This window comes from Coregonus clupeaformis, unplaced genomic scaffold (assembly GCF_020615455.1).
Source record: "Coregonus clupeaformis isolate EN_2021a unplaced genomic scaffold, ASM2061545v1 scaf1640, whole genome shotgun sequence".
Classification (NCBI taxonomy): domain Eukaryota; kingdom Metazoa; phylum Chordata; class Actinopteri; order Salmoniformes; family Salmonidae; genus Coregonus; species Coregonus clupeaformis.
In genome coordinates this window covers 31,495-57,820 of record NW_025535094.1, presented here as the reverse complement: position 1 = coordinate 57,820, position 26,326 = coordinate 31,495, and the positions used below count along the sequence as shown (strand labels likewise).

The following is a 26,326-nucleotide window of genomic DNA, read 5'->3' as shown; positions in this document are numbered from 1 at the left end:
GTCCATATTATGGCAAGAACAGCTCAAATAAGCAAAGAGAAACGACAGTCCATTATTACTTTAAGACATGAAGGTCAGTGAATACAGAACATTTCTACTAAAGGATACCAATAAGAAAAGGAGAACTGATTGGGCCAAGAAACACAAGCAATGGACATTAGACCGGTGGAAATGTGTCCTTTGGTCTGGAGTCCAAATTGGGGATTTTTGGTTCCAACCGCGTGTCTTTGGGAGACGCGGTGTGGGTGAATGGATGATCTCCGCATGTGTAGTTCCCACCGTAAAGCATGTAGGAGGTGTTATGGTGTGGGGGTTCTTTGCTGTTGACACTGTCTCTGATTTATTTAGAATTCAAGGCACACTTAACCAGCATGGCTACCACAGCATTATGCAGCGATACGCCATCCCATCTGGTTTGGGCTTAGTGGGACTATCATTTGTTTTTCAACAGGACAATGACCCAACACACCTCCAGGCTGTGTAAGGACTACTTTACCAAGAACAAGAGTGGAGTACTGCATCAGATGACCTGGCCTCCACAATCCCCCGACCTCAACCCAATTGAGATGGTTTGGGATGAGTCGGATGGCAGAGTGAAGGAAAAGCAGCCAACAAGCGCTCAGCATATATGGGAACTCCTTCAAGACTGTTGGAAAAGCATTCCAGGTGAAGCTGGTTGAGAGAATGCCAAGAATGTGCAAAGCTGTCATCAAAGCAAAGGGTGGCTATTTGAAGAATCTCAAATATAAAATATATATTGTTTTGTTTAACACATTTTTGATTACTACATGATTCCATATGTGTTATTTCATAGTTTTGATGTCTTCACTATTATTCTACTATGTAGAAAATAGTAAAAATAAAGAAAAACCCTTGAATGAGTAAGTGTGTCCAAACGTTTGACTGGTACTGTATATAAATAAGTTCATTTATGGACAGAGCACACTCTATATAACAAATGTACTAAAAGAAACGTAACTTTTTCAACTTTGGTTGAAATTGGAGGGACACAATTCATTCACATCAGATTGTATAAGAGAAAATAAATCAAGTACATCAACGCTTATTTACATCTTTATCTAACGCCTTCTTCTTTGTCTATGATCAACAATTCTCCCCCGCCTTGGCCGTTGGACGGTTCCATTCATGACTGTGGGTGGTTCAGGACAGGTGGTACCATCAAGAATATCTGGGGGTGGTGGTACAGGGGCAACTGCTGAAGTTGGTTGATTACTTGGACTCTGGGGGTGTAGCTGCTGCGGTTGCTGTGGTAGCGGTTGTATCTGTTGTTGCTGCTGTGCCAGTTGGGGTTGCTGCAGGAACAGTTGTTGCTGTTGTGGTTGTATCTGTATTTGTTGCTGCTGCTGAATTGGTTGTTGAGGCTGTGGTTGCTGCTGCTGTAACTGTTGTGGTTGCTGCGTTGACTGTTGTGGCTGTTGCTTTTGGGAATGATGTGGCTGCTGCTGTGGTGGTGGTTGTTGTTGTTGTTGTTGCTGCGCCTCTAGGACTCCCAGCAGCCTTTGCAGGAGAACATTGTTTTGCTGTAAGCTGGTTGCCAGTGCCTCTTGAGAGGCCACTAGTGTTCTCATATCTCGTCTGAATCCCTCCCCAAACTCCCGAAGACTCTGCTCCACCCGATCCCCCAGCTGCAGAGCTGCCTCCCCCACGCCACGGAGCTCGTCCTCCAGCCATGAGCCACGAGGGGCCTCCAGCGGTCCCTGCTGGGCCCCTAGTGAGGGCTGGGGACTTGGCTGAGGGGTGCCATTGAGGAAAGGGGCGCTGTAGAGGGGAGAGGGAGGCAGCCAGCGTTCTGAGTTAGGGGGAGGTCCTATTCCCAGTCCTAGTCCTAAACCCAGCTTTTCCTCCATGCTGCTCTCTGCCCCCTCGCATTCCGCCTCTCCCACCTCCCCTTCCCGCTCGCCACTATCCTCCTCCTTCTCAAAGCCGTCCCTCTCCGACCCTTCACCTCCACCCACTGCAGTAAACAAGAGGATAGAATAGAAAGCAGTGGTTAAAAAATGCAGTTTTTACATGCATTATCTGAATGTTCCTACAAGGCTTGAATCTTTACCTCATTGTTAGTGTTCAGATTTACCTGGTTCTGTATCAGTGAAGCACGTGAAACTGGCCTTCCCTCTGGTGCTTTGCTTCTGTCTGGCCTGGTGAAGCCTGGGGCTTGCCTGAGCTGACCGTCCCAGCATGGAAGCCCCTCTGCTGGATGGCAGGTAACAAGTGCGGTGCCTGGCGTCTGCCAGCCTGCCTCCATTGCGTCTCTTCAGGTCGTCCCAGCGCTTCTTGACCTCGCGGAGGGTGCGAGGGACTCTGGACACGCCGTTGACCCGCTCCAGGATCCCTGCCCAGATCCTCTCTCTCTCCCTGCGCCGGAGCCTCCCAGCAGGACCAAAAAGCTCTCCCTCACACTGCGTCACTTCAGAAACCAGCACCTCCAGCTCTGCACCGCTAAAACGACTCTTCCTCTTGCCTGCACCCCCCGCTGCCAACGCAGAGGACATACCTCTGTCTACAGAAAGACAGGGATAATGTTTACTATGTCATATGAGGTGAAACATAAAAATGTAATAGTCAAAACATTATACTATTTACCATAACAGTACAGAGCACCACTGCAATATTGAACAATAGACATGCGTTTAATAGCTAAAAGTTGGTTAAAGCTTACGCTGTTCCATGGACAGGAGGTCATCTGAGGACATGCCAGGGGTCATGATGTTAGGATGCACCACCACCACGTTGAAGGGGAGTCCTCCAGGCAGCCCACTGCTGTGGTCACAGCTGCCCTCCGAGTCCTCATCTTCCCTGGGAAAGCCGTCCTCTGAGACGCCCCCTCCGAAGGGTCCCTCCGGAGACTCCACTTTGATGTGCATGGGAGGCGAGTGCTCATACAGCAGCCCCCCCTCCTCGTAGTACTCAGTCATGAGTCAGGCCTGGTTTACAGACAGACCAACTGACAGTTCCATTCACACAGCGACAGATGGTTGGCCGTACCACACCATTGTTGGGGACTTGAGCAATATCTGCCTGACAACTAAGTAATCTTTCCGTAGGGGCAGCATAAGGCATATGTTCACAGGCTACAACTAAGTGGCACATAAACAAATAGGGGCGCTAGGAGAGCATCTTGTGCAGGGACATACTGGGATCAACATTCACTGTAATGTGCATTCGTTTGCATAAGATATTCTTCATTCATACCAGGTAGCCTACAGCTAAAGTCCTGGGGCAGACGTTCATCAACTGTAAAAGCTGGCCAAGAGAGACATGCCCTCTCTCTGAAAACTAGCCTTTCAATTCCTTTATATTAGTGCAAAAACAACTATATGACAGTACCCATCAACAGAGATACGCAGAAGTGTAGATAAACTTGAGTAACTAGAGGATCGAGGGAAATCTACAAAAGAGAGATATAATACATGTTACCAAATAGTTACACAAATTACAAATATCAAATAATTTACAACATAGGTTTCAACTTGATGATGATGTCTAGCACCTTTATAATTGTATAATTGCGTTTGTCGCAGCGATGCGCATTTTTTCTGCACCACATCCGCAATGGGTTGCGCATTCCGCATATATTACGGGTGACGCTGATCTAGCAATGCAGGGCACTACGCTTCAAGTTAGCTAGCTTTAATCGTGAAAATGTCAATACACTTAGTGGGATAACATGTTATTTTACTCACCTCACGATTACCACACGAGGAATACAAGACAAAACAAAGACAAATTTGATGCAGTAGTCTTAAACGTAACCCTCCCATCAAGCTTGAAATTGTACACAAACCGTAGAGCGTCGCTGAATATTGACGTCACCATTTCACTGTCACATGTTCCCAGCGCTAGATAAAGGGAATAGGAATATGTGAAGCATTTGCCATTTGAAGTTCACCAATTTAACAATCAGCAGACAAACGAACACAAACCTTTATTCATTAGCTGTTGTACCTGAATAGCTGAGACTGAATATTCTTAATACACAATTGGAATGCTCCACGTTTAGGTTAATTGGATTGTATGTATATTGTCAGAATATTCTACTTCATTTAAAATGTTTTCTATACAGCTGAAAGAATACATTTGTGTAAAACGTCCATTAATTAACCTATGAAGAGATAAACAAAAATATGTTCTACTCATGTCTATTGCAACTGCTAGTTCACGTGTCATCATATTTCCACTGACAGATGTGCATTCTCATGTCATCAAGTTTCCAGGAAATGGCTCACCTGCTAACAGTGCATTTTAGCATGGAGAGGAAACAGATAGGAGACAGTGTACAATTGGAATTGAACAGATTTAGCTGTTGTCTGCAACTCTTTTGCTTTAGAAGTTAGACATAATAAGCACTAGCCAGATACCTGTTTCATACCTTCCTAAAAGCACATATTGCACTCATAGTAATGCACTTTAAAGAATTAATAAGTCAAAGACAGTGGTTAATGTCAAAATATGGTGTTTTTATTTTCTCATAACAGTTGTTATCATGGGTTTCTGTCTTAGAGAATATGTCTCTTCCAGTATAAATCAATTAGTTGCAGGACATTGTGCTGCTGATCCAGGAGTTGTAGTTGCAGACCTTGACGTAGACACCAGGCTTGTTCCCCAGGACACAGTACCCTGCTGCTGCCCGTTGCCCACCATGGGGCCACCGGAGTCTCCCTGAAAGAAAGAGATAGAGAGATTAAGGAAGAGGGACAAGAGAAAGGTGGTTAGAGGTGCATCTTTCAATATTGGTTGAAGCTGGTTAATCACAACAGATGAGAGCTTTTAACAAATCAAATGAAAAGGACAACAGTGGAAAGGTGCACTATTAATTCAACTCAGGTTACCTGGCAAGAGTCCTTGCCTCCCTTCATGAAGCCAGCGCAGAACGTGTTGGAGGTGATCTGTCCAGGATAGGCGCTGTTGCAGCTGCTGCTGCTCAGGATGGGGAGATCCAGGCAGAACGCTAGAGACAGGCAGAATATGATTAGTATATCAAACATTCTCCCTTTGGTTCTGAGTGGTCACTGATATCATTTGTCATCAGTTTGATAAACAACGAATACCAAAAGTGTGGCTGTTGTAACTGGGGTGCATGATGACCTTCACTGAGTCAATGAACTGCTCAGTGCCCTCGTTGACGGCAATGTTGTGTGGTCACCCAGACGTACCTGAATGCGGCTGGGGAGAGCGAGAGGGGAGGGTTAATAAGATGTACTTAGACAAATACAGTTTCATGTCAAACATACTGTAGATGGCTTTGGTACATTTTTTTGAAGAAAGTTTTATCAGTCACTTACGACTTGTAGCAGTCAGCAGCAGACACCACCCATGTGCTGGAGATCAGGGAGCCACCACAGAAGTGTTACCCAGAGTTCAGAGACACCTGGTAGGGTGCAGAGTTCTTTCTGCGCTCATACCCTCCGACAATCTTGTTATACTCATCCTCAATGGGGGCAGCGACTGAAATACATACAGAAATAATCTGTGTGAAATTGCATGGAAATACAACTCATGCAAACAGAACAGTGCCTGTGTTCAGTAAATATTCACCAAGTATTACCACAGGATGAACACCAATGCGAACTTAAACAAAGTTTCTGAGAATTTCTCTCATTGAGTAAAGCAAGGACTTACATGCAATGGCAAACAGAGCCAGGAGAATAACGTACTTCATGATTGTTTTTTTGGCTGCTACCAGTCGTGAAAAAAGTACCCAATTGTCATACTTGAGTAAAAGTAAAGATACCTTAATAGAAAATGACTCAAGTAAAAGTGAAAGTCACCCAGTAAAATCATACTTGAGTAAAAGTCTAAAAGTATTTGGTTTTAAATATACTTAAGTATCAAAAGTAAAAGTATAAATCATTTCAAATTCCTTATATTAAGCAAACCAGACGCCACCATTTTCTTGTTTTTTAAATTTACGGATAGCCAGGGGCACGCTCCAACACTCAGACATAATTTACAAACGAAGCATGTGTTTAGTGGATCTGCCAGATCAGAGGCAGTAGGGATGTTCTCTTGATAAGTGTGTGAATTAGGCAATTTTCCTGTCCTGCTAAGCATTCAAAATGTAACAAGTACTTTTGGGAGCCAGGGAAAATGTATGGAGTAAAAAGTACATTATTTTCTTTAGGAATGTAGTGAAGTAAAAGTAAAAGTAGTAAAAAATATAAATAGTAAAGTAAAGTACAGATACCAAAAAAAACGACTTAAGTACTTTACACCACTGGCTGCTACACAGGACTCAATCATGAAGACAAACTGTTATATACCCACTCCACCGGCCACATTATCTGATCTTCACAAGGATTTGCACTTCTGTGAACAGTGGGCCTATATCTGATGCTCAAACATTACCCTACCTGCAAAAAACATTATGTCCACCTGAAGTGACACAAGCATCCGCATTATTCAAATTCTTATTTTCATACACACAAAATGTAGTTGTATATTTGTACACTTTTAACAATTGCATGGTGGGTGGTTCCATTGTCGTTTCCTTTCTCACGGGTGTGAAAAATGTGTTCCTGTTCCCTAGGGTCTTAACCCCAGCACAGTGAGTACACTGCACAGTCACAGAGCAGCACAGAGGCGCATTAGAGTACAGTTTATGTTATAGTTGAATTGGAATGACAGAGGAAAATAACATGACGATGTCAGAGTGTATCATTGACAACACAAAATGCATTAAAAGGGAGGAACGAGACTGTGGTGATTATGATGAGTGGACTACGGTCAAATTTGTCAGTGTACTATAATACAGTCACTGTCAGTTTGGAGGAGAGGTTGTTAGTTTATAAAACCAGCAACAACAACCTGACTGAACAGAGAGACGAGCTACAGATCCAAAACAAAAACCTGGATAAAGAAAAGGCAGATCTAAAGAGAAGGTACACTATGCTGAATCAAACCTGCCCTGAAGTATGGAAGAAGTTTGGTTCCAGTTTGTACTACATCTCCGATAGGACTGAATCCTGGGATGAGAGCAGACAGAACTGTCTAAAGAGAGGAGCAGACCTGGTGATTATAAACAGCAGAGAGGAACAGGAATTCATCTGTACATTTAAAAAGTTTTTCTGGATTGGTCTGACTGACAGAGAGACAAAGGGGACTTGGAAATGGGTGGACGGGACACCAATGACCACAGGGTTCTGGTCTCCTGGTGAGCCAAATGGTGCCACTATAAACTCTAATGAGGACTGTGCTGAGGTTAACACCTTCAATGACCAAGAGAGAAACTGGAATTATCTAAGATGTAGTTCATGGCGGCACTGGATTTGCGAGAAATTGGCTGATCAGTAGCTCGACTTGGTACATGCTTCAGAAAAACACGGGCAAACACACCTACATGTCACACACCACCTGTAAGGCCGAAACAATTCCCCATGACATCATAATCTCACTGAGCAAACAGTACCAACCATTCCTGTCCAGACTAAACATCTATTCTATTCATTGTGTTCACATTGTACCAAACTTTTAAACCTTGTTATGTCATGTTATGTGTTTATATTTGTCATATCTGCCATGTTTTGCCTGTAATGATGCCAAGAAAAATTCCTAATGCATAATAGAGCATTACATTATTCTATTCCATTGAATTACATTCTAGTCACAATCAAAAAATAATTTCCTGTCCCTGAATATGGAAAAATAATGCCTTTCATGAATTTATATGCAATTAAATACATTCTGAAAATGTGCAAAAGATGAGTGACATTATGCTGTATTTGTAACACCATCTATGATACTGTACAGGATGTATAGGTATTTCTGAGGTGAATAAACCAATAAAGGAAGAAAAACATGATATCATTAGATTACAACAATTAGATATCATGATCATATGATTCATGTTGTTATACTGTTTGTTTTAAAGCTCTTTTTATATAAATGAAATAGGCTCAGTAACAAACAGCCTATATTGATAAATTAAGCTGAAGAACCCTTAGACACACTCCTTTCTGACCAAGACTGGAAACCGTTGCAAAATGCCAGGCTTACTTTAAATGCTGGGTCATGAAACTCCCCCTTGAGGCCTCATAGTGAATCTATTTCGGAGAACGTTTGTGACACAAACCAAGCACTGTATGGATACACATTTCTATATTGCTTCAATGATGAGTCAAAAAAAGGGGAAATGTCTATTCAGTTTAACATTATAGGAATTTACATAGGGATGTAAGCTAATGCCGTTAAGCACACATCATCAGTTAAGGAGCCTCGTTAGCCATCTGTCCGTTCACACGCAAGTTACTGTTTGAGAGACAGGTACCAATGGAAATGTATACCTGTATGTCCTTGGAACTGACCAATGGCAGAGGACAAAGTGGATTTATAAAGGGCTCTGACAGTAGCTCAGCACCAAGGCAAAGACGGACTCAACCATGAAGACCATTATTCTTCTCGCTCTGTTCGCTGTGGCATGTGAGTACCGGGCCATTCAACAGGAAATAATATGTGGGCCTAGAGATTGGAGACTGCATGAAAATAAATCTGAATTAAGCTATAAGTATACACTGCTTGAAAAGTTTGGTACATTTTACATTTTTCTTTACAAAGATTTCTCCTTTACTCTCCCACTCAGTCGCCGCCCCCATTGAGGATGAGGATGACAAGATTGTTGGAGGGTATGAGTGCAGAAAAAACTCTGCACCCTACCAGGTGTCTCTGCAGTCTGGCTACCACTTCTGTGGTGGCTCCCTGATCTCCAGCACATGGGTGGTGTCTGCTGCTCACTGCTACAAGTCGTAAGTGACTGATTAAACTTTCTTCAAATGTTACCAAAGCCATCTACAGTACGTTTGACATGAAACTGTATTTGTCTAAGTACATCTTATTAACCCTCCCCTCTCGCTCTCCCCAGCCGCATTCAGGTGCGCCTGGGTGAGCACAACATTGCCATCAACGAGGGCACTGAGCAGTTCATCGACTCAGTGAAGGTCATCATGCACCCCAGTTACAACAGCCGCAACCTGGACAACGACATCATGCTGATCAAACTGAGCAAGCCCGTCTCTCTGAACAGCTATGTGAGCACCGTGGCTCTGCCCTCCAGCTGTGCCAGCTCTGGCACCCGCTGTCTGGTCTCTGGCTGGGGAAACCTATCCGGTAGCAGCAGTGAGTAGCATCAACAATATGCCCACAAATACTTTTGGTATTCATTGTTTATCAAACTGATGATCAATTATATCACTGACCACTCAGAACCAAAGAATGTTTGAGAAACTAATCCTCTTCTGCCTGTCTCTAGGCAACTACCCCGACACTCTGAGGTGCCTGGATCTCCCCATCCTGAGCAGCAGCAGCTGCAGCAGTGCCTATCCTGGACAGATCACCTCCAACATGTTCTGCGCTGGCTTCATGGAGGGAGGCAAGGACTCTTGCCAGGTAAGCTGAGTTGAAGCACTTCCACTGTTCCATTAACATAATTAATGAAAATATGATTCTATAATTTCCAATACCCATCCTTCAACCTAGACTGACTGATACCCTGAAACAAATCTGCTCACCTTTAATTTCTGTCTCCCCCTCTCTCTATTAGGGAGACTCCGGTGGCCCCGTGGTGTGCAATGGTCAGCTGCAGGGTGTTGTGTCCTGGGGTTATGGCTGTGCCCAGAGGAACAAGCCTGGTGTCTACACCAAGGTCTGCAACTACAAATCCTGGATCAGCAGCACCATGTCCTCCAACTAATTGATCTAGACTGGAAGAGACATCTTCTCTTAAGACAGAAACCCATGATAACAACAACTGTCAATAGAAAATAAAATATATTTTACTTTTAAACACCGTCTTCGGTTATTTTTTTCACTAACTGGTTGGATAATGCCTGTTCTAGAGGAACATACACTATATATACAAAAGTATGTGGACACCCCTTCAAATTAGTGGATTCTGCTATTTCAGCCACACCCGTTGCTGACAGGTGTATAAAATCGAGCACACAGCCATGCAATCTCCATAGACAAATATTGGCAGTAGAACAGCCTTACTGAAGAGCTCAGTGACTTTCAACGTGGCACCGTCATAGGATGCCACCTTTCCAACAAGTCAGTTCGTCAAATTTCTGCCCTGCTAGAGCTTCCCTGGTCAACTGTAAGTGGTGTTATTGTGAAGTGGAAACGTTTAGGAGCAACAACAGCTCAGCCGCGAAGTGGTAGGCCAGACAAGCTCACAGAACGGGACCGCTGAGCGCTGAAGTGCGTAGCGCGTAAAAATGGTCTATCCTAGGTTGAACTACCTAGTTCCAAACTGCCTCTGGAAGCAACGTCAGCACAAGAACTGTTTGTCGGGAGCTTCATGAAATGTGTTTCCATTGCCGATCAGCCGCACACAAGCCTAAGATCACCATGCGCAATGCCAAGCGTCGGCTGGAGTGGTGTAAAGCTCGCTGCCATTGGACTCTGGAGCAGTGAAAACACGTTCTCTGGAGTGATGAATCACGCTTCACCATCTGGCAGTTCGACGGATGAATCTGGGTTTGGCGGATGCCAGGAGGACGCTACCTGCCCCAATGCATAGTGCCAACTGTAAAGTTTGGTGGAGGAGGACTAATGGTCTGGGGCTGTTTTTCATGGTTCGGGCTAGGCCCCTTACTTCCATTGACAGGAAATCTTAACGCTACAGCATACAATTACATTCTAGACGATTATGTGCTTCCAACTTTGTGGCAACAGTTTGGGGAAGGCCCTTTCCTGTTTCAGCATGACAATGCCGGTGTGGAAGAACATGACTGGCCTGCACAGAGCCCTGACCTCAACCCCAACGAACACCTATGGGATGAATTGGAACGCAGACTGCGAGCCTGATCTCACTAATGCTCTTGTGGCTGAATGGAAGCAAGTCCCCGCAGCAATGTTCCAACATCTAATGGAAAGCCTTTCCAGAAGAGTGGAGGCTGTTGTAGCAGCAAAGGGGGGACCAACTCCATGATTTTGGAATGAGATGTTCAACGAGCAGGAGTCCACATACTTTTGGTCATGTAGTGTACATGTCGTAGCACAGACATTATTACTATCAAAATGATCAAAAGCTGGTTTGGTCTGTTTTCATCCTATCTTTAATCATGGCACAGGTGAATGTTTTTATTTTTTTATGTGAATCTCTATTAAATATGGTCATGCTTTTATTTTGAAAACTCCATTTTGACACGATCTTTTCATGTTGTTAGGGCCGGGACGATACCAGTTAGTATCGTGGCAAGGAAACAAAACACTAAGTGGATTTAACTTAGGGAAACAGCCCTAATGTTGGAAACAAACATCATTACGTTTTCATCCAGAATCACATGTATTTATTTTCAAAGCTATAGCTTGGAAAATAAAAGAACCAAAGAGTCAGCTCTGCTTCGTGTTTTCATTTTTGCCATGGAAAAAATATTGCGATACTGGTATCGTCACAGCCCTAGAAGAGATATGAATTCAAAATAGATTTTGTGAGGATTCTGTTGGTGTTGGAGAGAGTTGGCATAACGGTTGACACTAAGGCCTACAATGAAATGATAGGATCCATCTCATAAGTGACACGTCATTTCTTCATTAAACAACTTTGTAAATAGTTAGTCACGGCCCTCCTGGAAAACAATCCTATATATCGCTTCAACTTGCCTCTTGTCCTCTTCATCTTGGTATCTATGCTCCCAGAACCATCCTCTCTCAGCTGGCGTGTGCCTCGGTGCAGTGTTTGGTCAGGGTGCTTTCCTGTATGAATCTCTCTCCACAGGTGGAGCAGCGATAGGGTCGTAGTTGACCCCTGGCAGGTCTAGAAGTCAGGTAGGCATTCCCTGGTGAAGTAGGTGTCGACAGAGATGGGGGGTGCTTGGCCGTCATGTGACGTTCCCAGGTTCGAGGGTCATTGAAGATGATATGACAGTGCTCACAGCTCGTTGGACCAGCTCTGTTTTTTTCATTGTCCATACCTGAAATACCAAGCCGACACGGTGAAAGATCTGTCGATGTGTCCTTGAGCAAGACAGTTAACCCTAATTTGCTCCAGGGGCGTCGTACTACTATGGCTGACCCGGTAAAACAACACATTTCACTGCAGCTATTCGGTGTGTGACAATAGAAACATTTTATTTTATTTTATAAAACACCGAAAATAAAATATTATAAAACATGTGACAACTGAAACAAATAATATGTACATAGACTGTTTTAAAATAATTCAAAAAATTATATATACCCTCTGCCTCTCCTCTGCCTGTGCTTTCTTGCAAAGAGACTTCTGGGCCAGTGGGGGGCAGACTCCACTTGCTGTGGGTGCGTTGGTGAGCTGAGAGCAGGCGGGAGGACAGGAACGTAAGGTCGCAGACACAGCAGGCAAACACTGTGCGACCTCGGAGATGTCTCTCATACTCCACTGGGTGCTTGAAGCGTAAATGCCTCTCTTCTGTCTCTGCATCCCGAAAGGTCATGAAGCACTGATGGCACTGAGGAGACTGGGGAGGCTGTGCTGGGGGAAGAGAGAGCAAATTAGACAGGGTCAGGAGAACCAGTGGATACACAAGTGATGTGGTGATTTGCTGCAAAGAGGAAAGGTTGTCAAATACAGGTAAATACTGAGTCATTGGAAAGAGAAAATAACAAGATACCTACCATATCTAGATCAGAATAATCAGATTCAAGACACAAGTTCACAGAATTACAAGTACCTTGCAAATGAGAGGTTAATCCATAGCCTAAACAAAAGGAAGTACTAATAAAGAACCAGCCTTACCTGAAACTCTGGTTGAATCATTAGAGATCACTGCAGTGCTTCCCTCCTCTCCCTCTCTCACCGCCCTGTCCGCCTCATCCTCCCAATTCCTCTCCTCTCCATGCTGTCTCTCCCGGTGGCTTCTGAGTGCCGTCAGGTTGCAGAAGCTCCGGCTGCAGTCATGGAACTGCTGTCGTTCAGCCACAGGCCTGCGGCGGCGGGAGTGTGAGCGCCTGTGGGAGGCCAGCTTGCGCAGGCTCTTGAGTGTCCGTCCACAGACCCCACAGACGTACTGGGACTGGCCCATGTGGCTGCGCTTGTGCATGATGAAGGCAGTGGGCCGGAGGAAGCGGTCGCCACACACTGGGCACCGGAACTCCAGTTTGACCTTGTGGCCGTGGGCGACCCCGTCCTCCCCCGCGATGCCGGTACAGCAGTGTCCCGTCAGCTCCCAGGAGGAACTGAAGCAGCGCTGACACAGCCTGCAGCGCCAACTCGAGTCTGACCCCGAGACATCCTCAGTCTCAACAGCAGACCAGGACCTCTCCTCTGTCTTTACCCTCCTCTGCTTCTCCTCCTCTCCTTCTTCCAGGGTGTCTGGTTCATCCTTAGGGAGTTGGTCGTCCGGAGCTGGAGTTGAAGTGCGACCGTGATATAGTGGGATAGCAGGCGCGAGGGAAGAAAATGTGTTGACTATCAAGGTTGAATATATGAGACTAATATATTGTATCATGTGTTGTAAAATGATCAATACAACTATTTTGTTTCTGTGCAAGTGTTGGCTTACAGGATTCGTAAACACTTATTTGGACCCACCTTTACTGCCTTGTTCTAGGCCCTCTTCTTTCTCCTGTTTGATGAGCGTGTCAGATGACGATGGACCATTGGACATCTGCTCCATATGGTCTTCTTCCTCTTGTTTAATGCTGACCATCAGTGTGTCACCATCCAATGTCCCTCCTTTACCACATACTGTCTCCATCTGACTGTTTCTTTGAGATTAGTGGGCACATCAATAAGAAATGGCTTGAACATTTGGTCTTTACTATAAACAGTCTGTCAGCTGTAGAACCACACTCTGGTCACAGATCAGACTACTTTTCCCACATGGTTGAATAACACATTTGAGCTATTTCTTCAGTTTATAGCCTACGCAGTAAAGATCACATATTTTGGTCAAAACAGAACGCATTCATGCAGGATAACTCGGTGACTAATTGGTGCAAGATATCATGTATGGAATATGGCTGTGACCGTCATTAACCTCAAATTCTGTCGCCTACCTTGCCTGCTCCTCAAGATTCAATGGATCCTCTGTCCCTTGCGGTTTAATGTACGGGTGTTAAATATTTCAAAGATACCGGTAAACTACATCTCTTGTTTGCAGTAGAAGAAACAACATATTTGCATTATAACAAAATGATATGCATCTTCTCCATTTTCGATGTCAACCGGTGCGCATCCGATGATGGGAATGTGAAGAAAAGGTTTTTCACCCCAATGTTTTGAAGGTGGCGTGACTGATTTACTGCCACCCATTTGGATCACGCCCCATTCTGTCGTTTGTAACCGTAATAAAATATTAGCGGCGCCTCATCATTATAATAAGGCTTTATTACAATGTTATACTATAAGGGCGCAAAAAATTGCAATGAATAGTAATTACATTTAGTCACAATTGAAATTAGTCTCACAGATCATGTTCTTAAGATTAAAATGTAGTCCATAACACATCGATCTGAATTCAAAGTTAAATTCTTGCAAGATGTTTAACCTTACATTGACTGCCCATCATCTGGGAAAAGTTTGTTTGTTCTCCACAGTGACCAAACTACAGAACCATGTAATACTTCCATGAGAGCAGAGCCTTCAAAGGGGCATTCTACAACTAAATAATTCGAACCAGCATGTGAATCCCACATGACATGTGTCCTGTAGGCCTACATATGTATTTGTGCTAGGCTATATGTCTGCAATTAAATAAACACAACATAAGAAAAGTGGCTTTTATTTTTGTCTGACACATTAATAACGGAGTGAAGCTAGAAAGTCAAATATACAGTATGTAAACAGCTGTCAGTTCATCAGCAACAGAACAAGAATTGCTTTTCTAAACAAAATAACTTTCTGTAAACATGAGGGAATGTAGGCCTATTAGTTAAAAAGACTAGAGTATTTGCAGTGAAAAGATATCTTGCAAAAGTTACAAATTAACACTTAACCACAGAATAAATGACTGTAACTTGCAAAACATGAGGTTTAGAATTTTCTTTTAAATAAATGGACAGAATAAAAATAGATGTTAATCACTTGTATTGGTAGACTAAATTACAACATTATTTTTCATCAGTTGAGCATCAGTCTGACAGTAAGTGGTTAATAATGACATTAAGAGGTATGACAATGTTCCATGATAAAGCATTGTAATTTACACTCAAACTACCATTGAAAAATTGCTGCTACACCTACTCCAATGTATAAAAGCACTTACCATCTTTTCAGATTTCCATTTTCCCACAAAAAGGTGAAGTTAGGGGACCAATGAAAAATAAAATACTGTCAACTTAAAATTGATCATAGTGTAAGTAATTCAAATAACAACCAAAAGTAATCAGCTTCCCTAATGCCCAACAAGCAACCAGAGTAAAAATCTCCATTCAACAGAATATACACTCAAACATCAATACAACAACCAAACAACTCCTTATGTGTTAAAAATGCCATTTTTGTTGGTTGACCTATGAGTCATTTCTAAACTGATAGAGGTAAACCTCTGAGCAAGAGATGGGGGGGGGGGGGGGGGATAACGTGCCCTTGTGATAGAAAAAGGTCCCCCATTTTCGCTTCTTACACCTCTCCCCTGGCATGCTGCAAATAATGCTCATACAGTTGTGAGACAGCAGGAAACTGAACACCGCACTCCGCACAATCCAACCCCCCCGTTGTCGCCTTGTCCTCCTTGGATCTAGCAGCACGTTTAGTCGCATTCCCATAAATTCTACTCCGCTTCCTGTTTACATTCCCTTCTTTTCTGTCAGGGTTTGGAATGGTCTCTACCTGTGAGTACAGTGGTGATAGAGAGCTTGTGAGTGGCTGGGTGGAGTCATATGACTGGAGGCCTGGTTGGAAACCTGGGTGTTGCATTGGGGGAGGCACGGGTATAAGGGGTGACAGTGAATGGGGTAGGTCTGAATGATTGGAAAAGTAATGAAGGAGATGTGAACCTTGTGGGTGGTTTGCTTGAAGAGGTGGAGAAGGGTAGTAGCTATGGTGGAGTTCCTGATGGGTGTGTGTTACGCCACTGTTCATGTGAGGTTCAAATCCATTCATGTTGTAAGGTACATCATGTTCATGTGTCGATGGAGAGTAATCATAGCAGTCGTCCTGTATCCACATACTGTGGTCACCTGGTGAGGAATGGCAAAGCTGATGATTGAAAAGCAAATCTAGTGTCCTGAAGCTGGTGTTGCACTCCTCACATTGATAAGGCAGGCACTGCTGCTGGTCAAGTCCTTGGAGAGTTTTGTTTGGTCTCTCATCGATCCACTGGTACTCAGGGTGTTCTCGCAGCATGTGCTGCTTGTAGGGCCCAACAAAGCGGAAACCTTGACGACACTTTGGACATGAGAACCGTCCTAGTTTCTGTCTGTGGACTCGCTGGTGGAGCCAAAGCTTTTTCCAGCTTTCCAGGGTCTTTCCACAGCAGTCACAGGTGTAGCTCTGACTGTGGGCATGAGTTAGCATGTGGGCTCGGAGTCTCCCTGTGTGTCTGAAGAGTCGTCCACAACGTGGGCATAAGTACTTCCTTGGGTCAGATTTACGATCTAGGCTGTTCAACTTTGATACAAGGGGGGTGAGATTATTTGTGGGTATAATGCATGTTTGGAAGGGGCGCAGAGTTGTAGCAATGGCTTTTTTGGGATGGGTTTGTGAAGACTGATGACCACTTGGTTTTTGCTGTGGGGTAGGTTCACAGTTCAGCAACGAGGCAGAGGAAGCTGAACTCTGTCCAAGGTTCTGAAATGGTTGACTATCAGCAGCTGCAGGAAATACTGATTGGGTGACTGGTGAATGACTCTTGACTGGTGAATGAATCTTGACCCTTGGCTGCTGCGATCTCTGCTGATTAGGGGCTCTAGGTTTCCAAATCCTAAATTCAGATTTGGATGTCATCTTCTCCCCCCTAACTTTGGTGCAATATTGGTGGTGCTCTTCAAATTCTGACATCACACTAAACAGCTGGTCACAGAATAAACAGCGAAAGAGCTTCGCACCAGCATGGGTTTTCAGGTGGGTTTTGTACTGACGCCGCTGAACAAATCTCTCTTCGCAGATGTGGCATGTAAAAGATATGAAAGGCTTCTTCCGGCTTTCTCTGTCATTACTCTCCCGCAGACCCTTGCAGGGATGTTTTTTTGCAGATGACAACTGAGTGAAACTCTTCCCACACCTATTGCAGTTGTAAGGCTTAATGGACCAGTGTGTCACCTCATGAATACGAATTGATGAGCGATTACTAAAGGCTTTCCCACATACTTTACAGATATATGGTTTTTCCCCAGTGTGCATACGTATGTGAACCTGTAGACCAGACCAAAAGGGAAATACTTTCCCACAAATGTGGCATTTGAGTATCCCCCCTTTCCCCCTTTTCCTCCGTTCTTTCAGGGAAACAGGGGGTGTATGAGTGGCATCATTTCTGTTATCCTTCGTATTCCTCCCAAACTCAGAGTCCTGGTTCGGGTTCTGCGAGTGCCACTTGCAATGAGCAAGCAATTCCTTTGAATTACTGAACTTGATTTTGCAATAAGGACACTTCAGAGGCCCACAGCGCTTGTTATGTTTCTTGATATGACTTTTTAAGTTAGATAGCTGGGCAAAGTCTTGGTCACAATCAATGCACTTATAGGGCCTTTCGCCTGTATGAGTGCGTAGATGGACGGTATATACAGACACAAAATCAAAATGGCGACCGCAGTACTCACAGGTTTTCCCTGTGCCTTTTGGTCTCCCTTTTGGTCGACCCCTAGCCTTCAGACAACTGCTTGTTGAGTTATATTCAGTTTCATCGCCTACACCATCTCTCTCCTTCTTGATTTTCTTACTTGTGAATTCCTCACCTTGTACAACATCTGATTTCGAAAAGGACTCATGCGTTTCTAATATGTTTACATCAGTGATGATTGGATTTTGGTGACTCTCAGGTAAATCTTTAAATCCTTCATCTGTTGATTTACTTCCATTTGAAAAGCTGTCATTTGTGTTACCCTCATACTCCCATGCTGATTCGCCACAGTCCATCCCCTCTCCAACGTCACCATTGCCTTCATCGGCCTGCTTTGACATGGTGTTTGGATCTCCCTGTGAGATCTCACGTTGGAGTCTACCTCTATCAATGCACCTTTTCCTCTTTCCCTTCTTGTACTTCGTTTTTCCAAAAACGAACCGGCATCGCTTTCTGGGAGCAGTGCCAGCAGTTTCTCTGCGTTTGTCAACTTTGAGTGGCTTTTTGAACTCAGTGCCGTCACAACTAGTACTACAGGGCTCAACCTTCACACTGGTGTCAGTGTGGCATTGAAAAGACATGAGACAATTTGACTGTGCCACGGAATTAAAATCACCCAGCTCTATTTCAATATCCTCACACTTCACATTAGAGATCACATCAGCAGTCCCACTTGACCTCCCACCTCTCTGAGAATCAACGCGACTAAGTGACACAGACACATGCCTTGCTATATAATCTAGTGAACGTTCAGTCTCAATCTTCTGATGTTGTGGTGAAATATCCTGGGAATTCACAGATGCTGCAATGGAACATGATTTTCTCTGTGATTTTCTCTGTGCTAATGCAAACTGCCTCACGAGCGTTGTTTTCTTTGGTGGTCGTCCTACTCTGTGTTTAGGCTCAACAGGAGCTTCCTCAGGCTGAGGACCAATGTTTCCTCTCTTTTCCTCTTCAGATAGCATCTCATCAGGTTCCTTTTTAATGACAATTTTTTCTTCTGTTACATGGGATTGTTGCACTGAAATAGTGTTCATGGTTTTTCCTGGTCGTTTCTTGGTCGACCCCTTCGGTCGTCCCCTTTTCCTTTTTGGTTCCAAGGGTGAGAGAGCCACAGGGCTGGATTCGGCTGGTTGATGGTCTTGGGGCGACGAGTCAAGAACAGACACCATTGTATTGCTTGGTTCACGGTTTAGAGGGACTGCTTTTGTTTCCCTAGCTCTGAGAGACTTGTCATCCCTGTTTTCCACACAGTTTGTAGTAAAAGAAATGGCATTCGCTCTGTCAGTCATTGTTTCACTCCAATCCTTCGATTCTGCAGTGCTCAGATGAGAAGAACTCTGCTCTGTTTGTAGCACAGTATGCAGCATCTTTGCCTTCTTGTGAGGGCGACCACGTTTCCTAACAACGTCTACCTCTGCTGGCCTTGTTACATCCACCAGCTCTTTTGTGACACAGTTCATTGTTTGCTCACTCCCAATAAGTGATAAATTCCCTTCAGGATTGGCACTTCCACAGTGAGTTTTAGCATGACCAGTAACAGGTGAATTAACATGCATTTTCTCCACGTTTGCCTGGGTCTTTGTGCGCGTTCTTCTGTGATTAATGTCACCAGAGTTTACCTTTCCAGAATTAGGAAGGTCAGCCGAAACAGGGGTACCTGGTAGTGACAGTGTGTCAGAGGATTCAGCTACCACTTTGTTCTGCTGGCTTCTACTTTTTCTCTGTTGTTGGGGCCTTTGTAAGGGCTCCTTCATAGGGGGCATGTTATGGCAGTTGTCTACCTCTTTGCTGATCTTCTCTTCAGATGGCTGTAAAAAAAAAAATATATATATATATTTTTTAAAGGGTATAAACATGGTAATGCTTTCCTTTTGCGCCTGTCTTAATCAAATATAGAAACAGGCAAACGCTGCACATATCAGACAAACATATGGGTATATTGTATGAGATACACAGTTATAGACATGAAAACACCCTGAAGAGGGACACATTAGAACAGTAGTGTCTCCATTGCCAATATCAGTAGTTACCGATTTCTCGTTAGTCAGGGCAGGCAAGGGTTCAGGAGGGTTGCTATGGACAGCAGATACGGCTGACTCCGTTTCCTCATCATTGACTCCTCTACTGAAGGACATTTTACTTCCCATGTCAGTCAGTCTCTTGCTCTGTGTTTTCAAACCAAACATAGGCAAGAGGAGAATTCTCATTAAAACTAGATTCAGGATGGAATTTTTCTAGCCTCTGGAATACTAGTAACAAGACGCTAGTATTTCCATCACGAGTGACTTTCTTATGCTATTTTAATACTTACTGTCTTTATTTTTAGGCAGGCTCTCTGGCGGGACTGATGAGGAAAATGTAAATGTTTAACGTAGATCCTCCAATAGCAGCCCAGGCAAGAACGATCATCCAGTTTTTGTTCAAAACACGCTTCTCCTCTTCCACCACAAACTAGCCAGGTAACCCCCACTACCGTCTCCAGGTACCTTAACAGAAGAAAGGTTTGAGCCACCTGATTCTACATCATAACTTAACAAAATGCATATTCGAAAACTGTCTTGGGTTATCGACCTAACAGTCATGTTAGGTTGTATTTTGAGTTAACTTCCCCTTAGCAGAAATGTTAGTCAGTCTTTCTGGGGCCCCTCACAACACATAATCCCCCCACCCTGTGGGGCCCCTTGCAAGAATGGCTAAGAACACCCCTTCCATAGATTGGGACAAGACAGGGATGGGGCTGTGCTACTTACTTGAAAAAAATAAATATATATATATATATATATATATATATATATATAAATAAAAACATACCACTACATTTTGTGTCTGTATTTTTGCACCAGTATTTAGCAGCCTGTGCAACATTTTATCCCCATATTATTTCCATGCTGTCATTCAAATTGTCTCACCAAACAGCAGCCCACATGCACCTCACATACTGATGTATTGTTGTTCTGTTGGGTTTGAGTGTTTCAACTTCTGTCTTCCATGCATTGAATCAAATTGATAAGTTGTAGTCACCACAACCCATAGAGGCTGTCTGACATCCAGGAGATCTAATCGAAGTGAAAATAACTAACTACGGAAATTCCCAAATCAAATCCATTCCTCGTCGCTGTAGGCAGCTAGCTACAGTGCCTTCAGAAAGTATTCATACCCCTTGACTTATTTCACATTTTATTGTGTTACAGCCTGAATTCAAAACTGATTCAATATATTTTCTCACCCTTCTACACACAATACCCTATAATGACAAAGTGAAAACATGTTTTTAGATTCTCTCTCTCACATTTATTGTAAATTAAATACTGAAATATCTCATTTACACCCGAGTCAATACATGTTAGAATCACCTTTGGCAGCGATTACAGCTGTGAGTCTTTCTGGGTAAGTCTCTAAGACACAAGTGACAAAAACTAATTCCACGGATGGCCAAGTGTCTGCAGGTTTTCGCTCTTTCCTTGTACTTGAATTAAGGTAACTAATTAGTAAGTAACTCCCCTCACCTGGTTGTCTAGGTCTTAATTGAAAGTAAAAAAACTAAACCCAGCAGACACTAGGCCCTCCCTGGAATGAGCTTGACACCACTGCTCAAAGAACATTGCACAGCTGGATTGTACAATATTTACACATTCTTTTTTAAATACTTCAAGCTCTGTCAAGTTGATTGTTGATCATTGTCAGACAGTCATTTTCAAGTCTTGCCATAGATTTTGAAGCCGATTTATGTCAAAACTGTAACTAGGCCACTCAGGAACATTCAATGTCATCTTGGTAAGCAACTCCTGTGTATATTTGGCTTTGTGTTTTAGGTTATTGTCCTGTTGAAAGATGAATTGTCTCCCAGTGTCTGTTGGAAAGCAGACTGAACCAGGTTTTCCTCTAGGATTTTGCCTGTGCTGAGCTCTATTCCGTTTATTTTTATAAAAATAAAAAACTCCCTAGTCCTTGCCGATGACAAGCATCCCATAACATGATGCAGCTACCTCCATGCCTGAAAATATGAAGAGTGGTACTCTATCATTTCTAAAGTGGAAGTTGGGAGAGTTATATTTGAGTGTTTCAGTGAAACGTAAGTGAGGGAGGCCCCGCTCTCTAGCTTTCCCAGATGTTTAGTTAATTTCATTCCGATCTCCTTTGCATTATTGTAGCCTGTCAACTATGTGTCTGTCTATCCCTGTTCTCTCCTCTCTGCACAGGCCATACAAACGCTTCACACCACGTGGCTGCTGCCACTCTAATCTGGTGGTCCCTGCGCGCACGACCCACGTGGAGTTCCAGGTCTCCGGCAGCCTCTGGAACTGCCGTTCTGCAGCCAACAAGGCAGAGTTAATCTCAGCCTATGCTACCCTCCAGTCCCTCGATTTCTTGACGCTGACGGAAACATGCATTACCACAGAAAACACTGCTACTCCTACTGCTCTTTCCTCGTCTGATCATGTGTTCTCGCATACCCCGAGAGCATCTGGTCAGCGCGGCAGTGGCACAGGAATCCTCATCTCTCCTTTCCACCTGACCCATCTGTCTATCTCCTCATTTGAATGCCATGCTGTCACAGTCGCTAGCCCATTCAAGCTGAACATTTTTGTCATTTATCGCCCTCCAGGTTCCCTTGGAGAGTTCATCAATGAGCTTGACGCCTTGATAAGTTCCTTTCCTGAGGATGGCTCACCCCTCACAGTTCTGGGTGACTTTAACCTCCCTACGTCTGCCTTTGACTCATTTCTCTCTGCCTCCTTCTTTCCACTCCTTTCCTCTTTTGACCTCACCCTCTCACCGTCCCCCCCTACTCACAAGGCAGGCAATACGCTTGACCTCATCTTTACTAGATACTGTTCTTCTACTAATTTCACTCCAAGTCTCCGACCACTACTTTGTATCCTTTTCTCTCTCGCTCTCCTCCAACACTACTCACTCTGCCCCTACTCAGATGGTAATGTGCCGTCGCAACCTTCGCTCTCTCTCTCTACCGCTACCCTCTCCTCTTCCATCCTATCATCTCTTCCCTCTGCTAAATCCTTCTCCCTCCGATCTCCTGATTCTGCCTCCTCAACCCTCCTCTCCTCCCTTTCTGCATCTTTTGACTCTCTACGTCCCCTATCCTCCCGGCCAGCTCGGTCCTCCCCTCCTGCTCCGTGGCTTGACGAGCTCACAGAACAGGGCTCCGGGCAGCCGAGCGGAAATTGAGGAAAACTAGACTCCCTGCGGACCTGTCATCTTTTCACTCCTTCCTCTCTACATTCTCTTCCTCCGTTTCTGCTGCTAAAGCCACTTTCTACCACTCTAAATTTCAAGCCTCTGCCTCTAACCCTAGGAAGCTCTTTACCACCTTATCCTCCCTGCTGAATCCTCCTCCTCCCCCCCCCCTCCTCCCTCTCTGTGGATGACTTCGTCAACCATTTTGAAAAGAAGTTTGACGACATCCGATCCTCATTTATTAAGTCAAATGACACCGCTGGTCCTGCTCACACTGCCCTGCCCTACCCTATGCTTTGACTTCTTTCTCCCCTCTCTCTCCAGATGAAATCTTGCGACTTGTGACGGCCGGCCACCCAACAACCTGCCCGCTTGACCCTATCCCCTCCTCTCTTCTCCAGACCATTTCCGGAGACCTTCTCCCTTACCTCACCTCGCTCAACAACTCATCCTTGACGGCTGGCCATGTCCCTTCAGTCTTCAAGAGAGCGAGAGTTGCATCCCTCAAAAAACCTATACTTGATCCCTCTGATGTCAACAACTACAGACCAGTATCCCTTCTGTCTTTTCTCTCCAAAACTCTTGAGCGTGCCGTCTCTAGCCAACTCTCCTGCTATCTCTCTCAGAATTACCTTCTTGATCCAAACCAGTCAGGTTTCAAGACTGGTCATTCAACTGAGACTGCTCTTCCGTGTCACGGAGGCTCTCCGCACTGCTAAAGCTAACTCTCTCTCCTCTGCTCTTATCCTTCTAGACCTATCTGCTGCCTTTGATACTGTGAACCATCAGATCCTCCTCTCCACCCTCTCCGAGTTGGGCATCTCCGGCGCTGCTCACTCTTGGATTGCGTCCTACCTGACGTCGCTCCTACCAGGTGGCGTGGCGAGAATCTGTCTCCGCACCACATGCTCTCACCACTGGTGTCCCCCAGGGCTCAGTTCTAGGCCCTCTCCTATTCTCTCTATAAACCAAGTCACTTGGCTCTGTCATATCCTCACATGGTCTCTCCTATCATTGCTACGCAGACGACACACAATTACTTTCTCCATTCCCCCTTCTGATAACCAGGTGGCGAATCGCATCTCTGCATGTCTGGCAGACATATCAGTGTGGATGTCGGATCACCACCTCAAGCTGAACCTCGGCAAGACCGAGCTGCTCTTCCTCCCGGGGAAGGACTGCCCGCTCCATGATCTCGCCATCACGGTTGACAACTCCATTGTGTCCTCCTCCCAGAGTGCAAAGAACCTTGGCGTGACCCTGGACAACACCCTGTTGTTCTCCGCTAACATCAAAGCGGTGACCTGATCCTGCAGGTTCATGCTCTACAACATTCGGAGAGTACGACCCTGCCTTACACAGGAAGCGGCACAGGTCCTAATCCAGGCACTTGTCATCTCCCGTCTGGATTACTGCAACTCGCTGTTGGCTGGGCTCCCTGCCTGTGCCATTAAACCCTTACAACTTATCCAGAACGCTGCAGCCCGTCTGGTGTTCAACCTTCCCAAGTTCTCTTATGTCACCCCGCTCCTCCGCACACTCCACTGGCTTCCAGTTGAAGCTCGCATCTACTACAAGACCATGGTGCTTGCCTACGGAGCTGTGAGGGGAACGGCACCTCATTACCTTCAGGCTCTGATCAGACCCTACACCCAAACGAGGGCACTATGTTCATCCACCTCTGGCCTGCTAGCCCCCCTACCTCTACGGAAGCACAGTTCCCGCACAGCCCAGTCAAAGCTATTCACTTCTCTGGCACCCCAATGGTGGAACAAGCTCCACCACGACAGCGGAGTCACTGACCACCTTCCGGAGACACTTGAAACCCTACCTCTTTAAGGAATACCTGGAATAGTATTAAAGTAATACTTCTACCCCCCCTATAAAAAAATAAATAATAAGTGGTTGTCCCACTGGCTATCATAACTTGAATGCACCAATTTGTAAGTCGCTCTGGATAAGAGCTTCTGCTAAATGACGTAAATGTAAATGTTGGATTTGCCCCAAACATAACGCTTTGTATTCAGGACATAAAGTTAATTTCTTTGCCACATTTGCAGTTTTACTTTAGTGCCTTATTGCAAACGGGATGCATATTTTGGAATGTTTATTCTGTACAGGCTTCCTTCTTTCACTGTCATTTATGTTATTATTGTGGAGTAACTACAATGTTGTTGATCCATCCTCTCTGGCAACTGAGTTAGGAAGGACGCCTGTATCTTTGTTGTGACTGGGTGTATTGATACACCATCCAGTGTAATTAATAACTTCAAGTTCAAAGGGATATTCAATGTCTGCATTTTTATTTTTACCCATCTACGAATAGGTGCCCTTCTTTGCAAAACATTGGAAAATCTCCCTGGTCTTTGTGGTTGAATCTGTCTGAAATTCACAACTCGACTGAGGGACCTTACAGATAATTGTATGTACAGAGATGAGATAGTCGTTCAAAAATCATGTTAAACACTATTGCACACAGAGTGAGCCCATGCAACTTAAGCACATTTTTACTCCTGAACTTATTTAGGCTTGCCATAACAAAGGGGTTGAACACTTATTGACTCAAGACATTTCAGCTTTTCATTTGTAAAAAAATCTAAAAACATAATTCCACTTTGACATTATGGGGTATTGTGTGTAGCCTGTGACAAAATCTCAATTTTAAATTCAGGCTATAACACAACAAAAAGTGGAAAAACTCAAGGGGTGTGAATACTTTCTGAAGGCACTGGGTCAACTAACGTTAGCTATAGCGAAATTCTGCAGGTAGGCCGACATGTTAGAAAACATGCTCTAAATCCAGTTAGCTAGCTAGCTAAAGAAGAAACATGCCCGCCATAACTAGATTTGTTTAATGTAAGACTCGTGGTTACTCACCCAAATATGTGTTAGTGCAGACTTGTCCTCGAACCACCAGTTAGATACCTGTCGACATGATGAAAGCTACTAGCTAGCTAATGTCAACATACCGTGTTGTAGTCCAAAGCCGACAAATATCAAAACGTATAAATAATGCATTGCACATAACATTCATGTTTTCGCCAACGTTCAGATACAATGTTGTGTGACATTGTTTACAATTTGAGCTTATTGTATTCGTGATTCAATTGTTTTTTCTCCTCACTCACCATCCGGTAGGCCGGAAATGGCGTCACCTGCTTACCTCATCAAAGGTGGACAACCGGTGTAAAATAATTAATACTAATTATTTCCCAAAACAACTTTCTGTGCGGTGCTTATAAAATTCTCATATCAAAATATCCTAAGACGACTAACCTCTATTTTTCTATGCTATGTGGATACACAAGTGACAAACTATGTCAGAGAGCTATCCCAAGCAATCATTGAATACATTATCTGCATATTCATTATGCTTAATTGGCAGAGGCTATAACAGACCGTGACTTGTAAAACAA

General features: G+C 44.2%; 4 protein-coding genes and 2 pseudogenes across 4 annotated transcripts; 2 read left to right on the top strand and 4 right to left on the bottom strand.

The window, feature by feature from the left end:
• Nucleotides 1-877: 877 nt before the first annotated feature.
• On the bottom strand, nucleotides 878-3,848 carry LOC121542818 (RNA polymerase II degradation factor 1-like). The gene is made up of 4 exons (XM_041852374.2): nucleotides 3,705-3,848; nucleotides 2,681-3,409; nucleotides 2,096-2,521; nucleotides 878-1,975 (listed from the first exon to the last, which is right to left on the bottom strand). Exons 2-4 carry the CDS (start codon nucleotides 2,934-2,936, stop codon nucleotides 1,080-1,082), a joined length of 1,578 nt encoding a protein of 525 aa, XP_041708308.2. The 5' UTR covers nucleotides 2,937-3,409; nucleotides 3,705-3,848; the 3' UTR covers nucleotides 878-1,079.
• A 609-nt stretch (nucleotides 3,849-4,457) lies between these two features.
• On the bottom strand, nucleotides 4,458-5,758 carry LOC121542821 (annotated as a pseudogene).
• Nucleotides 5,759-6,177: 419 nt separating this feature from the next.
• Nucleotides 6,178-8,245, top strand: LOC121542820 (annotated as a pseudogene).
• An 89-nt stretch (nucleotides 8,246-8,334) lies between these two features.
• On the top strand, nucleotides 8,335-9,789 carry LOC121542819 (trypsin-3). Its single transcript, XM_041852375.2, has 5 exons — nucleotides 8,335-8,436; nucleotides 8,597-8,759; nucleotides 8,876-9,129; nucleotides 9,263-9,399; nucleotides 9,554-9,789. The coding sequence occupies exons 1-5, from the start codon at nucleotides 8,397-8,399 to the stop codon at nucleotides 9,701-9,703; spliced, it is 744 nt and encodes a 247-aa protein (XP_041708309.1). The 5' UTR covers nucleotides 8,335-8,396; the 3' UTR covers nucleotides 9,704-9,789.
• Nucleotides 9,790-11,381: 1,592 nt separating this feature from the next.
• Nucleotides 11,382-14,231, bottom strand: LOC121542817 (zinc finger protein 90-like). The gene is made up of 5 exons (XM_041852373.1): nucleotides 13,990-14,231; nucleotides 13,523-13,698; nucleotides 12,728-13,336; nucleotides 12,194-12,463; nucleotides 11,382-11,927 (listed from the first exon to the last, which is right to left on the bottom strand). The coding sequence occupies exons 2-5, from the start codon at nucleotides 13,686-13,688 to the stop codon at nucleotides 11,665-11,667; spliced, it is 1,308 nt and encodes a 435-aa protein (XP_041708307.1). The 5' UTR covers nucleotides 13,689-13,698; nucleotides 13,990-14,231; the 3' UTR covers nucleotides 11,382-11,664.
• A 467-nt stretch (nucleotides 14,232-14,698) lies between these two features.
• On the bottom strand, nucleotides 14,699-26,038 carry LOC121542816. The gene is made up of 4 exons (XM_041852372.2): nucleotides 25,788-26,038; nucleotides 20,026-20,200; nucleotides 19,745-19,879; nucleotides 14,699-19,522 (listed from the first exon to the last, which is right to left on the bottom strand). Exons 3-4 carry the CDS (start codon nucleotides 19,859-19,861, stop codon nucleotides 15,554-15,556), a joined length of 4,086 nt encoding a protein of 1,361 aa, XP_041708306.1. The 5' UTR covers nucleotides 19,862-19,879; nucleotides 20,026-20,200; nucleotides 25,788-26,038; the 3' UTR covers nucleotides 14,699-15,553.
• Between the last annotated feature and the right edge of the window lie 288 nt (nucleotides 26,039-26,326).

Bases quoted from the DNA above. Each gene is read 5' to 3' on its own strand.
- LOC121542818 (XM_041852374.2), bottom strand. From the start codon at position 2,936: ATGACTGAGTACTACGAGGAGGGGGGGCTGCTGTATGAGCACTCGCCT. The intron at 2,522-2,680 runs GTAAGCTTTAAC...GTCTTTCTGTAG, and splicing joins CCTCCTGTCCATGGAACAGC to ACAGAGGTATGTCCTCTGCG. The intron at 1,976-2,095 runs GTAAATCTGAAC...TGTTTACTGCAG, and splicing joins CTTCACTGATACAGAACCAG to TGGGTGGAGGTGAAGGGTCG.
- LOC121542819 (XM_041852375.2), top strand. From the start codon at position 8,397: ATGAAGACCATTATTCTTCTCGCTCTGTTCGCTGTGGCAT. The intron at 8,437-8,596 runs GTGAGTACCGGG...TCTCCCACTCAG, and splicing joins CGCTCTGTTCGCTGTGGCAT to TCGCCGCCCCCATTGAGGAT. The intron at 8,760-8,875 runs GTAAGTGACTGA...CGCTCTCCCCAG, and splicing joins GCTGCTCACTGCTACAAGTC to CCGCATTCAGGTGCGCCTGG.
- LOC121542816 (XM_041852372.2), bottom strand. From the start codon at position 19,861: ATGGGAAGTAAAATGTCCTTCAGTAGAGGAGTCAATGATGAGGAAACG. The intron at 19,523-19,744 runs GTAACTACTGAT...TTTTTTTTACAG, and splicing joins CCCTGACTAACGAGAAATCG to CCATCTGAAGAGAAGATCAG.
- LOC121542817 (XM_041852373.1), bottom strand. From the start codon at position 13,688: ATGGAGACAGTATGTGGTAAAGGAGGGACATTGGATGGTGACACACTG. The intron at 13,337-13,522 runs GTGGGTCCAAAT...CTTCAACTCCAG, and splicing joins CCTAGAACAAGGCAGTAAAG to CTCCGGACGACCAACTCCCT. The intron at 12,464-12,727 runs GTAAGGCTGGTT...CTCTTCCCCCAG, and splicing joins TGATTCAACCAGAGTTTCAG to CACAGCCTCCCCAGTCTCCT.